Source organism: Alosa alosa, chromosome 17, assembly GCF_017589495.1.
Source record: "Alosa alosa isolate M-15738 ecotype Scorff River chromosome 17, AALO_Geno_1.1, whole genome shotgun sequence".
Taxonomy (NCBI): Eukaryota; Metazoa; Chordata; class Actinopteri; order Clupeiformes; family Clupeidae; genus Alosa; species Alosa alosa.
In genome coordinates this window covers 17,530,451-17,545,130 of record NC_063205.1, presented here as the reverse complement: position 1 = coordinate 17,545,130, position 14,680 = coordinate 17,530,451, and the positions used below count along the sequence as shown (strand labels likewise).

The 14,680-nt window shown below is 43.8% G+C and overlaps 1 protein-coding gene across 1 annotated transcript in view; it reads right to left on the bottom strand.

Moving 5' to 3' along the window:
• Window positions 1-1,247: 1,247 nt before the first annotated feature.
• The window catches only part of LOC125310107 (calcium-activated potassium channel subunit beta-4-like), a 28,186-nt gene continuing 14,753 nt past the window's right edge, over window positions 1,248-14,680 (bottom strand). Inside the window, exons 2-3 of the mRNA XM_048267264.1 lie at window positions 7,602-7,729; window positions 1,248-2,480 (exon numbers count right to left, since the gene is read on the bottom strand). Of these exons, the coding sequence (XP_048123221.1) occupies window positions 2,312-2,480; window positions 7,602-7,729 (297 nt within the window). The 3' untranslated portion in view covers window positions 1,248-2,311. The remainder of the gene's footprint in view (window positions 2,481-7,601; window positions 7,730-14,680) is intronic.

Sequence of the window (14,680 nt, the reverse complement as noted above, 5' to 3'; positions counted from 1 at the left end):
CTAACACCGTTTTCATCTCTCAGACAGAGATGTCCTTAGTCCAGCAAGAGTTAAGTGCTGTTGGGAAAAAAAGGAACATTACAAAAGTCATTGTCCAGAGTGTCGTTGGGTTATGCTTTTGGTATGTAAAAGGGACATTCAATGGTACATCATGTCGCACAATGGCTACAGGAGGCAGCTGTCCGTTTCCAACTAGCTACCACAGACAATTCTGTATATGAATGCTTTGAAGGATTTCCTGATCCTCTATACCCCCCCAAACCAGTAAATACTGTTAATTATAGTGCAAATCTATGGTGTGGTGGAAACATTCTACAAAGCATTTGTCGTGAGAAAACATTTTATGTACAGTATGGCATAGAGTGGCTTTGCTACATTGGAACCATCCTTGTGGATCAGTAGATCTTTCAGATGGCTGTTAAAGCTGGCAATGTACTGGGCAACATGTCGGAGATACAACAGCCAACGTGGTAGCTATCATATTCTCATATAGTACAGATATGGAGGATTAACAATGAGGAAATATCCAGGAACTATATCAGATGTTTGCAGACTGGGTGTGCTCTGGGTGTGGTTGTACAGCACCTTTGACCCCAAAGTTGCCCTATAATCAGCCTAAAAGTGCAAAAAGCAAATGGATCCGGCGATAAAGTCTACTGTGCATCAAACTGCTGTTTGCTGTTTAGGCATACCCAAACATGTATATGTCACTGGGTGATATTCTAAAACAATTTACCATACAAAACAAGGCTCAGACAAGTATGCTAGGGAACATAAACATATAGAACATTTATCAAAACCATTCTTTGGACCAAGAAACACGGTATTCCCAACAACATCTAAGACGTTGATTAACATTCACAAGAACAGTGGTTCTGAAATGTTTAAGTCTCAAAGTTAAGCAAACACTGATCATATAAGTTACAAAGGTATACCAGACGTACATACATGTCTGCCCAGTAGAACATTCAGAAGCCATGACTACATTGCTAAACATGACGGAAACCAAAGATCATAGAGCCTTGTGTGGCACTAAAATTGTAGTTGAGGAAATAATACTGGTTTTGCCCCCAGTGGATCAAACTAGATGCCACACAAACACTAAAACCAGCGTAACAAATAATCATAATTAAGTAGTCAACTTGTTGCCCAAATCAATGACAATGGTGTTACAGCTTTACTCTTATTCGGAATTAGGAATCAATTGAATGGTAAAATAACTCAGATATTAGAGCATGGGGGGGGGGGAGACACTATTAGACCAGTTGGTATTCACTTATCCTTAAAATCCTTTTTGATGCAGCTGGCCAGGGTGAGGATCGGTGTGGAAGTGTTTTTTAAGCCCAGTAGACTGGTGCAGAAAGGTTCCATCAGATGGCCATAGATGGCCCAACAAATGCTGCCAAATTGAGCTGTGCTTTTCTTTGGCTATCTTAATCTTGCAGCCAGCAGCTAGACCATTGGAATAGTAATGTGAAGAGAACGTACAGAATGCAGGGAAAAAGGGGGCAGTAAGAAGAAGAAGAAGAAAGAGAGAGAGAGAGAGAGAGAGAGAGAGAGAGAGGAATGGGTTGGGGACAGCAGCAGAGAAATGGACAGAAAGATTTCCCCGAAGGGAGTCTTCCATCTGGAAGGGCCATTTGCAGAGGTGCTGAAAAGCATTAGATGACTCAGGCTGCACACAAATAGCATGACCACATATGCAGACTTAGAACATCTACGGCAACCAAGAGAGGACATAAAAAGCAGCCAAATATTTTCATTTTTATCATTTTGCCATTTGCCATTTTGACATTATAGCACACTAGACACAGACACACACACACACACACGCACGCACGCACGCACGCACGCACGCACACACACACACACACACACACACACACACACACACACACACACACACACACACACACGCAACAAAAACTACATTTTCTTTGCAGAGTAGCCCAAAGCCAAACACCAGCTGAATGAATACAATATTCTTTTTCTCAAAAAAATAAAATAAATAAAAACAGGCACGAGCCAACAACAAACAGTTAGACCCGCTGTGGGAGAGTGGGTGTGTTACCAGTTCTGGCCACTGTGCTACTGTAGCCAATGACAGCCCATCCGGGTGTGGTCAGCAGTGACCAGTCAGGAGGCAAAATGTCTGCCCCACAAGGGAGGCCATTTCTCGGTCCTCCCAGCATGCCTCGCATCTGTGGCAGACGGGAAAATGTATACATCAGCACTGCTGCTGCCTCCTCGTTGGCGCATCCCTGGGGTAAAAACGGGTAGACGTCCGAACCAGCCCGCGCCGAAGGGACTGTTAGGAGTACTTCCTCTTCTGGATGGCCTCGGCGCGCACGGCCAGGCTGCGGGCACAGACGGTCAGCAGCACGATGAGCGTGCCCACCAGCAGGCTCACCATGGGCCATAGCACGCAGTGTAGCAGCACGCTGGCGTCGTGAGTGCGCTGCCACAGCACATCATCCGGCCTGCAGGGGGAGACAGAGAGCAGGCAGATGCTGAGAGAGGTTGGGAGTCTCATGGTTTCATGGTTTTATAGTTGAGCTAGTGGAAACAAGACTAAAACAATCACTTTTGGATCTTAATATAATTTTAGAAAGAAATATGAGATATATGAGTAATGGAAACAAAAAGAAAGCAAACAATACAGATTTACAGCTAGTATAGGGTGCAATCTAGCCTGGGTGAACCCAGACGAACCTCTTAGCACATTTGAATTTGCTCTGCAGGTCAGTCTGGAAAAGGGATTCCATTGACGCCCATTTCCCTATCACCGAAAACCCTTTATCACCGAAAGCTACTGGATTAAGAAAGATGGAAACAGGTTTGTCCGGGTTCACCCGGATTGCATACAACCAAAACCGGCCCAAAGAAATTCCTGAGAATTATTATGGGGAGGTAAATGAATGAAAGTCACAAGGTGGAACTATATTGCAGTCTCAAATGAGCCCGTATGTTACTTGGTCTGCTGTAGGGGTAGTGAGGAGCACATCTACTCTATCACCTGGAGTAGCGACTCTGGAGGGAGCCAGTGGTAGTCTTGATTAAAAGCCAGAAAAGGCATCGGCCCCCCCAAGAATCAAATAATCACACGCAGCAGGGGAGCCTCCTGCTTCCTGATGTTGATTTGAGAAAGCATACAATTCTACCTAGAATGCCACTGCTGATCTTCTCTTCTCCGTTCATGCGAAACTCCGACAGACTCAGGGAGAGGCCTATTTCTAACCTATTTTGTTCATTAACATATTATTAAAGCTGGACACGGAGTCTGAGCTACAATCAATGGTTCAAGCCGAAATCACATTATGCTTGCTGGAAACGAGGGTTATCTGTCCATCAATTCCGACAGGAAATCGAAAGTTCGAGACATATTCTGGGAGCCCCAGTAGGGATGTGTCTGTACCGCTTAACTTAATGTCAGCAGTGAGACGAAGACATGAGGCAACGGCTATGTCTGAGTGACAACTGGCTGAGAGTTACTTCGCACGCCACTGATGCAAGAAGGGGGAAAGGGACAGATCGTAGGATGCTAGAATCTGATCAAATTAGGGCGTGTGGTGCATTCATGCATGTATCGAGAAGGAAGGTCGCAATGAAATATTTCTCCATGAAATTATCTTTTTCTTAAGTTAATTAGTACACACACAAACACATAAAAAGAGACACTAACCAAGACACTCACACACACACACACACACACACACACACACACACACACACACACACACACACACACACACACAGACTGTACAGAACAGCCAAAGGACAGATTCAGCTGACAGGATATAATCTAGTTTTTGCACACATTCAGGCTAAGGAAACTTCTGTTTGAAAAGTATCAGTGAAATCTCATAAAAGTTTGTGACTGCTTAGAGGAAGAGCTCCCAGCTCTGACAAACTAAGTTCTGGGGACAGAAGGGCTGGGCTTACACAATACCACAGGCAGTACATCAGATGAAATGATTTAATTTCAAAGAAACAGAAAAAACACAACCACTGAAAGAATCACATAATATCTAGAAGTGTTCTGGAAGACACCTCGAGTCGCTCGTTTAATATTCCTCCACTGTATCTGACAGTGTGTGATGAATGGAACCGATCTGCTTGTTCCATTGATTATCGGAGAGGGATAAAGGATTCTAGGCCTTCCTAGTCAATCTGTTTGGAACTTTCTGGTAGCTTATACGTTTTTGGATCTTTATAGCATGTGCACTGCACCGAGCCTATTCTGTGCACATTTCACATCTGATTGCCAATACTGTTTGCCAATACTAAAATAATTCTAATAGAGGATCGCCATGCGACCTTTCCTGGAGACCACATACTTTCATGTTCTGATCAGAGCTGTGTGAAGATGAAAAGCCAATCTGTGGATGCTCCTCAGGAAGTGTTGTATCTCTCTTTCTCTTTTTTTCTCTCTCCGTTTCTCTCCGTGAGAGTGCCTGCAGCATGTGACTGTCTTTACTTACTGAGCAGAGAGAAGAGAGAGAGAGAGAGAGAGAGAGAGAGAGAGAGAGAGAGAGAGAGGCAGAACCCTGAGAGAGCGGTGGAGAGACAGCTGAGCCATGGCCCCGCTGAGACCCAGCCTGCCTGCCAGAGGAGAGCTCAAGCACCGACTGGGCCGGCCGTGCTAGGGGGAGTGGGGAGGGAGGGTAAAGTAAGACACCTCTATCCCGTGCCCATCCCACTGGCAGGCCCCAGGACCTCTGCCAAAGCCCTGAGTACGAATATTAATAAATAAACAACACACTTCGCTCCTCTCCACTTCACTTCTTCTTTCTCCGATTCTGCACTTCGTCTGGCCTCAGACCAAAGCACATTGGAATAGATGACTTAATAATCGGGGTTTTAAGTTTGTTTTGGGGATTGTGATGTAATAATGGAACAAAAATGTAAACAAGCATAATCTGAAACGATAAAAATCTGGCAAAGTAGTGGCTGGGATGGCGTCACCATGTTTTTTGGGGCATCCAAAAAATGGCTCTTCATCCTCCACAACAGCTTGTGCTTCTGTTTGACACAACCAAAGACGGAGATCCGTGCAAAATCCGTGCGTGGGGAGTGGAGACGCCTTGAAGCATTACATGCAGTATATAATTATATATAGTCTGGTGGTGATTTTGAGGATTTCAAAAACTGATAAACGATAAATCAGCCGATATTCATTTTTAACAAACACAATGTAAAAATGTGTTCTAATATTTAGCATATTGAAAAGTTCTGATCAAGTTGGGACATAATAGGCCTTACTATGGTATCCTAATGAAAGGCTTTTATACAATAAAATTATTATTATGAATAATAGTGTCAGGTCTTTGTTTTTATCTGTGATAAACACCATTGACACGATAACTTTCAAGGAATTTATTTTGTGCTTTATGATCATTTTTTGGGGGCGCTGTGACGCAACTGGCTACAGCGCCCATATCATATACGGGTCCAAGTGCCCACAGGGATATGAGTTCAAGTCCGACCCAGGTCATTTCCCGATCCCACCCCATCTCTCTCCCACTCACTTCCTGTCTCTCTTCACTATCCTGTCACAATGAAGGCAAAATCTAGCAGCAAGTGCAGTGCATGCCGCTTCCTATCTGTAAGCCCCTTATGTGCGACCACAGAGAACGTGTTGCTTTTTTATCAGCGCTACTTATAAGCCTCATTTGCTGTGGAGCACTTGTATCATCGCTGTGGAGCACTTGTCAAAAAGGAGGACAAATGCCCACAAAGGAGGACACTCTACTTGGGTCTGGACAGAGGGTTTGAAATTCGGACGAATGGTCATCTTATACAAACAATGCCATTAGCTAATGCTATCGTTGTGGCTAACTACCTTAGTTACTGGCAGTATGGTCAGAAAATGTGTGGAATCACAGTCAAAACAGAAAATTGTAGTGCTGTTGTTAAGTTAAAACAAGGTAAAACTGTGTTTATGTTTCACAAATACACTAACAATTAAGTTAGCCTCCATCATTCGACCAATGCTAACATTATTTTACTGTTGGACATAATGTTAAGCTAGACAGTTACAATACTGGAAATTTAGATGAAAGATCATTATTTGGCTTTTCTTTAGGCCTACTTAAAATAATTATTAGCCGTTTTAAATGCCGATATCGATAGATCAGCAAATAGCTAATATCGGCCGATAATATCAGCACACCGATTTACTGTGTCGGGCTCTACAAAAGGCACAAAGCTAATTCATACCTGGTGCATGAGAAATGTCCAGAAACGTCAATAAAAAACATTGCCAGGCAGGTCACACATACAGTACACACGCACGCACATCTACACACATATACACATACATACACACACTTGTAATTATTCCATAAGTTATTCCACACACTAGGGCCCTAGAAAATGGGTGCTCCAGAGAAAGGGTGTTTGCTCAAACTGGAGCTTGTGGGCACCACTACCCTGTCGGGGTGTTGATGACTGCTATCAGACAGGCGGGCTGCAATTTTGTCCCATCAGGCCGGGTGTGACCCCAGTGGAGCTGGGGCATTAGAGGAGAGGCACAGGTGCAGCCTGGGGTTGATACAGCTAATTGGCTATTTAAAGCATAATGGATCAACGGGAATCTAAACACACTAAGAGGACACATGCCGAGTTTGGCGAAACAATAATAGAATCATTTTAAATCAAATTTTAAAAAATAAAATAGAATGAAAATAAAAGAAATAGAAGTTTTAATGCAGTCAGACAAGCTGGAGGTGGAAAATATTAGCTTTGTGCTTGTGGGGCGTTTAGTCTCCACGGAAACGTCATGTAGCGCTGCCACCAACAGTTAGTTTTTCACAGCTTGTCCAATTCCCAGCCCTCCTCTGAAAATAGACTCTGTTGAGCGCTTTTTCTACTGGTACAAAAGTAGTTTTGCCACAACAAGCCCTGTACCATCAGCTGTGGGAAGATAATGGAGTTTATGGTCTCTTTGTTGTCAGGCAGTGAGTGTCTTTCAGACACACGATTGATGAGTTAGTTTGAGTTGTCATGTGTGTATGAAGGATAAACAAACAAACAAACAACAAATAAACAAACAAATAAATAAAAGGAGATTTATTGGTAATACTTTACTATTATGTATGCCTCAGATTTGTTTAAAGCGTTATTAACTATTTATTCTATTGCTTTTTGTTTGCGTGAGTGTGAGCACTCATAGGGCCTTTATTTTAGCACCCATAATAAAGTTTTTACAACAAAATAATCCTATGCGAAACTACCAGATATTACCATTTTTTACTGACTTATTACCACAACCAATGGTGGAGTTTTCTTTAGAAATACATTAGCAACTATTATGTTATTTATTGGTTGCTTTGGTCTGTGTTGTGTGTTGTGTTGTGACCATGACTTATACTAACTTATTACTTGAAACTACCATGAAACTACCCTTATAACCTCATTCTGCATGCACACACACACACACACACACACACACACACACACACGTGTGTGTGTGTGTGTGTGTGTGTGTGTGTGTGTGTGTGCATGCAGAATTGAGTCATTTCCTTGAGAGTTGCAGAGTTGTGTATTGTGTGGGGGTGGGGTGGGGTTGCATGTGAGTGTGTGTGTGTGTCGGGACTCACCGCCTCTGTGGGTTGAAGAAGCAGGTGAATGACTGGTTGCTTCCCTCCTCTATCCAGTAGTTCTGCAGCTTCAACACGTCGTCTTTCATCTTCTGGTTGTCCCTCTCACACTTGGGCACATAAGAACACTAGTGGGGCACAGCAGAGAAGAGAAGAGAAGAGAAGAGGAGAGGAGAGGGAGGAGGAGAGGAGAGGAGAGGAGAGGAGATGAGATGAGATGAGATGAGATGAGATGAGATGAGATGAGATGAGATGAGATGAGATGAGATGAGAAGAGAAGAGAAGGTAAATAATGAGAGAAAGAGAGAAAGATGAGAGGGCACAGTTAAATCAAATCAGTGTTCTTCACAAAAACGGCAAGCTTCCTTTTTTAGCTCCTTTTACCTAGAGCTGGGGTGAAAATCACAGCCCTTTCAGAGACTGAGTAATGGAGTGAAAGAGAGAAAGAGAGAGAGAGAGAGAGAGAGAGAGAAAGGTGCAAAAGACAGAAAGGAAAAGATGGCTATGGGACTGATAATGAAAGAACTTGGTTCACTGATTCACTCAGAGGATACAAATATAAAAACCACCACAGATTCAAACAGAACAAAGGTGAAGAACATGCTCTACAGTTTATTTCTTTCTACCCCTTTCTCTCTCTCCCTCTTTCTCTCTCTTTATCTCCCTGGTGATGTACAGCTCCCTGGGTCTGTCTCATTCATGGCGGACCCATCCCTGCCCTCCACGACACGCACGTCTGATTGCATCGACTTGGGACTCCGTTTCACCAGGGCAACAGGGTTACCATGGAAATACAGAGACAGGGGCTACATGGAACAGGCAAGATCAGCTGGTTAATGCCTCATAACACAGCCCAGGGTGTGAGTGTGTGTGTTTTTGTATGTGTGTATACAAACTCATCTATGTCGACAGCTGTCATTCCTCAGGCCAAAGACAAACATACACACAAACACACACACACACACACACAGACACACACACACACACACACACACTAAACAATGTTGTGTGTATCTCAAAACGTACTTTTATACAAAATACATATGCAAAACACAAAAAAGAACAAAATGATACAATGGAAACGCGGCAGAAAAAAAAACAGAAAGAAAACTTTGCAAAAGTCGGTCCGAGACATCCAGTACTCTGTACTACATCAATGAGAAAGTAGGACACCTCGGACCACTCGTTGCTGTGCTCTTCGGACTACTCTTCTGTGACAGATCGAGAGCACGACTGCATACTCAATGAGTGCATGCGGCGCAGTGAATCTTCAAAAACGATAACAAGCACCCAAATGAGGACAGGAAGACGAGAGAAAAAAATAAATTAATTAAACACTTCAAGGAATATTGAGTAAAACTGAAATAGCTGTAAAAAAAAAGGTGTAACGTTTTGACAGGCTGATAGGACTAAAGATGACAGATAAACTTGTAAGACGTCATTCGTAATAAGTGGATAGCTTTAGAGATAGGATGATTTAAATAGCTTTAGACCATGTTAAGACCTACATGATGAGAATATTATTTATACCATGGCACCACACGACTTGAAAAATCCCCAGCATGATCAGCAAAATTACATGACTGCATTGGAAAAAGAGATTAAGCATGTGTAATGTGTGTGTGTGTGTGTGTGTGTGTGTGTGTGTGTGTGTGTGTGTGTGAAATAGAGAGAGACGACAGAAAAAAGTGAAAGTAAGAATGTGAGTATAAATTCTAATGTGTGCTATATTGCCTGCTTGAACTGGAGGGGGGGAAAGCATAGAGGGAAATGGGGTTAAAGGCCACATACACACACACACATACACACACACACACACACACACACACACACACACACACACACACACCCACCACACACACACAACACACACACCAGGAGGATTACAGCATCTGTGTAATGTCCATGTCTTAGCATGACCTCATCTGTCTGCTAACACCAACCAATCTGGACAGGAGTCCGCAGCTCACCACCTGTCTGTAGGCCCTCTCTTATCCCTGGGACAGATCCGACGCTGTGCCTACACACACGGATACTTGTAGTGGGTGAGATTAAGAGATGACCCTGGCAGTGTAACACTAAGTGCCTCCCGTCTGCTTCCATTGGCCGGTTCAGTTGTCATAGGGCGGATAGGCCGATGAGGATGTGCCATTCTCATTGGCCAGGTGGTGAGTTTAGAATTCTACAGGTTCTGAGATTTTTCTCTGTTTTCCCCCTTCATGACCTCCATGTTGATAATCATGGCAAGTTTTGGGGCCCAGGCCAGCTCAGGTCCTAGCAGTCCTATTAACATCTTACTGACTACACACACATATATAGTAAACAACAAACACACACACACACACACACACACACACACACACACACACACACACACACACACACACACACACACACACACACACACACACACACACTCACACAACACGTACACTCACAGGGCATGCACACACATGCACAGGCACATGCACTCCATGTCTTAGCATGACCTCATCTGTCTGCTAACACCAACCAATCTGGACAGGAGTCCCAGCTCACCACCTGTCTGTAGGCCCTCCTCTTATCCCTGGGACAGATCCGACGCTGTGCCTACACACACGGATACTTGTAGTGGGTGAGATTAAGAGATGACCCTGGCAGTGTAACACTAAGTGCCTCCCGTCTGCTTCCATTGGCCGGTTCAGTTGTCATAGGGCGGATAGGCCGATGAGGATGTGCCATTCTCATTGGCCAGGTGGTGAGTTTAGAATTCTACAGGTTCTGAGATTTTTCTCTGTTTTCCCCCTTCATGACCTCCATGTTGATAATCATGGCAAGTTTTGGGGCCCAGGCCAGCTCAGGTCCTAGCAGTCCTATTAACATCTTACTGACTACACACACATATATAGTAAACAACAAACACACACACACACACACACACACACACACACACACACACACACACACACACACACACACACACACACACACACACACACTCACACAACACGTACACGTACAGGGCACTCACACACATGCACAGGCACATGCACGTGCATGCACACTGAATCAATGTGTATCAAATGCGCTATATAAACAAACATGCCTTGCCTATGATAAAATATCACAGGGCAGTACAAACCAAACGCAGTAATCAGGCAGATTTTCACACAGATTTGCTTCCAAGGTCATGCACATGGTCAGTAAAGACTACCAGTAAGGCTGTTCGTTGACATCATCATCAAAGTGGAAGAGGAAGTATAGGCATAGGTAGGCAGGGAAAATGACCCCCCCTCCCCCCCCAAAGGCCTTTCCATTACTCCGCCTGTGGAGTCTGTCAATACAACACACCAGAGAAGTCATACTCCCATCAGGCATACCAGCCGAGGCCAAATTGATAGCTATTTTTTGTTAAACTTTGAGCAGGCCTGGAGCAGGTCACATCAGTGTCACGACGGCAACCCCCTCATCCCAGGCTCTTTGAAGTGCTTAACGAGGAGGGCGACAGACGAGTCGGGGGGCTGTCGTCGGATGCCTTTTCCTGGAAAGCCGGCTTTTCTGCTGGATTTTGGTTTGAGCCGAATTCTAACACAGGTGGCTTAAGGATGCAGACGCCGCTGGAGCGGCTCCGCACCTTGGGAGTATTACAATTGCAAATGTGGCTGAATTCGGCAGAGGGGGAGATCATAAGAGGGAGCGGGCACGTCTGTGCAGTACCCAGGACACCATGATGGATGGTGGGGCACTGCAAACACACATTCCTCCTGACACAGACCAGTGGGAGATGAGGCAAACTCAAGAAAAAGATGGGGGTTTATTATGGGGAAAAGAATGCTTTTTATCTCTGCTTGCTTTCACATTGCATCATCGACACTTGAAAAAAGCCTTAATTTGACCTGAAATTATAAACATATCGATATTTCCTTACAGTGTAAGATGGATAGAACTCACTGTGGGCTCAGACAATGAGGGAAGAGAACTTTAGTTATGACAGCAAACAGAGGCTATACACTCCAATGACCTGTCTTTCACTGGCACTGTATTAGCAAGTGTGCTAAGTGCCCTACTAAAGAAAAAAAAGAAGAGAGAGATAAAGAGAGAGAGAGAGAGAGAGAGAGAGAGAGAGAGAGAGAGAGAGAGCATGAGGAGAAGAGCTGGCTCAGCACATGGTGCTCTAAATCTAATGGAGACCTGTGAGGGTTGTCCTGCATCAGGGAATCTGGACCTTGTCCCTGTGTCGAGCTGCTTGAGTTTGCTTACTCTGCCAGTGCCCAGTCAACCTCAACAGGGGTTATTCTGACCATGATGAATGCCGTGATGTCCACTCAAGGCTGCTATGAAAGGGCTCCCCGTGGGAAAACAAAACTGTCTGAGCAATATCTGATAGCGTCTGGTGTTTGACCAAAAATATCTTGATGTTTGGCCACATCATGAGGTGATCTACTGAATCAATGTACTGTACACAGTGCCCTTGGTGAACTCAAAATTGCTCTTCACTTGTTTGTTTGGGTAAATAGAGATGCACACACAAACACACACTCTCTCTCTCTCTCTCTCTCTCTCTCTCTCTCTCTCTCAAACACACACACACACACACACACACACACACACACACACACACACACACACACACACTCACAAATATATACATGTGAAAAGCACACCTCTAGGGAAAAGTGGCAGTAATTTATGTGAGAAGAATCAACCCCTCCTGCCTGTCAGAGAGAGAGAGAAAAGACAGAGACGGGCATAGAGTGGAGCATCTGCAACCTAATCCTGTTGCCGTGGCAATGATGACATCGCTGTCATCATCGCTTGGGTTCCCTCCAGTATAATGGCATCTATCTCTCGCACGCGCTCTCACGCTTTTTTGCTTTTCTCTCACGCTGCTTCATAGCAACAGCTCCCAATCTCTAGCTCTCTCTGTTCACTTACAGTCCGCTGTAGCAGTAGGGTTTAAACATACTGTCTGCCTGTAACAGAGCCTGGTATATCTATCTTGATATCAGACTATATCACACATACACATACTGTACTGTACTTGTCATTGATGTCAAGATTAAATACTAAATGTGCAAAGTGTAAAATGTATGAATTAAAATAAAGTAATCATCAAAATCCTGTCCCTCAAAACAAAGGCTCTCAAAGAAGTGCATGCAAAATCCTCTGTGTAGAGATTTAACTGAATTAATGCATGTAAAAATGCCCAAATCACACATTAAACTACTGGTCACTACAAAATTCAAATATTTTCTCTCCTGTACAGAGGCCAATAAGGCCATTTATGTAAAATACATAAATATACATATACACTCATATTTTTAAGATTTTGTCTCATTGAGAATAAATAAGTGATCCATCTCTCCCTGTAGCACTTGGCCCCATGGACACTGACACACAGTGACCTTCTGTTGATTGAGCCATTTTAACCACCAGTGGGCAAGAGTGATGAAACATGGAGGTGGGTGGTGGATGAGAGTGTGTGGGGGTTGGTGATGGCTAGGGGCCTGTGGTCAGGACTGTGTGCAGGGGGCCCCGTGGCGCACTGAGAGGGCAGCTCCGCTGGAGACCCCGGCGCCCGTTTGCCCCTCATTAGCGCTAATTAGCTTAGCTCACTCCAGCGGAGAGGACCAGCATGGCCGTTTACCAGCCGAATCGGACAGGCGACAGAGAGGCGAAGGCCACGTTAACCCCAGGACAAATTCTGCCTGCTCACTTGAATGATCAAATATAACTCAATTTTTTTTTTTTTTAATTAATGACAAAACAAGGGCTGGTAGGCGAAAAGCATCAAGGTTTGCTAATGTTTTGTGTGTGTGTGTGTGTGTGTGTGTGTGTGTGTGTGTGTGTGTACAGGCACACACAAAGAAAGATAGATATTTGTTATGATAGACATACAAATAGGTGTCCACAAATTCACTTCAGTGCAACAGGTCCAGGCCTTAACTTCACTGACCGTTTGAGGAAGTACGTTTTTTCATTCCAGAATTAATTCTCAACTAAAATCTAGAAGTTGCATTGTCTGCTATTCATATCACGAAAGGTCCTCCTCAAAGGCCCACTATTCAGCATCACTAGGACTCAGACTCCTTTAGCATGAGGTTGACTAGCTCTCTAGCCAACCCTCCAGTGCTCCCAGGTATTCTTCGAATTTAATCACACAGAATAATTACGTTTTTTTTTTATTTATTTACTTCACATTACCCACTATGCCTCTCAATACATCTTGCAACAGCTTGTACTTATCTGAAGCACATTTGGCAAATTAATTATTAAGTGCCAGTACTTAATAAAAGTAGGTCAGCGGTATATGTTGTTGTTATTCTCACATCTTATTTTTACTGGGCACTGGAAACACTGGGCTGTGCAACCTTTTATTTTCTCCATACATTTTTTCTGGAAAGCACACACCCTTTGAATGGTATGATTTGGTCTGTGGTGGAGGTAATATAAGGCAACTGTACAGCGTGTAGCTCCTGGGCTCTGTGTGCTTCCACAAAGGGCAATTAAAGACCTTGCTACAAGGTTTCAGCCAAGACCATGGGTACGAGAAGCACTTTGTCAAAATTATGATCGCTAATTAGATTTTGCTGTATAAACCCCTCACAGAGCCAGAGGGTTAATCATGTACCTGTCACTGGGCAACATTCTCTCTCTCTCTCTCTCTCTCTCTCTTTTTCTCCCTTTCTCTCTCTCTCTCTCCACAAGGCAGGGTAAGGTTTCATGTTGGTGGGGTAATGGAGTTGTTAAATTAATACAGAGAGCAGAGAGTGCCAGTGGGTCTGTGGGCCAATACAAACCAACTTCATTTCTCCTTTAAAGCCCCAGAGCGTTCATTTAAAATTCTCTTCATTAAAGGGGAAAAGGCCCAGTTTTGTTTACAATGCTACTGACCAGCTAATGGATAAAAAAAATCACCACTATAAATTCACATGGCTGTTAAATATATCAGAATCTGGATGTAATCGACTCAATGCGTTATTACAACATTATGAACTATTTAATTATGAATGAATCATTGACTGACTGACATTTAGCAGACGCTTTTATCAGGTTACTGATGATTTAGCCTGGCTAAACTTCCCAAGCAAGAGCCACTG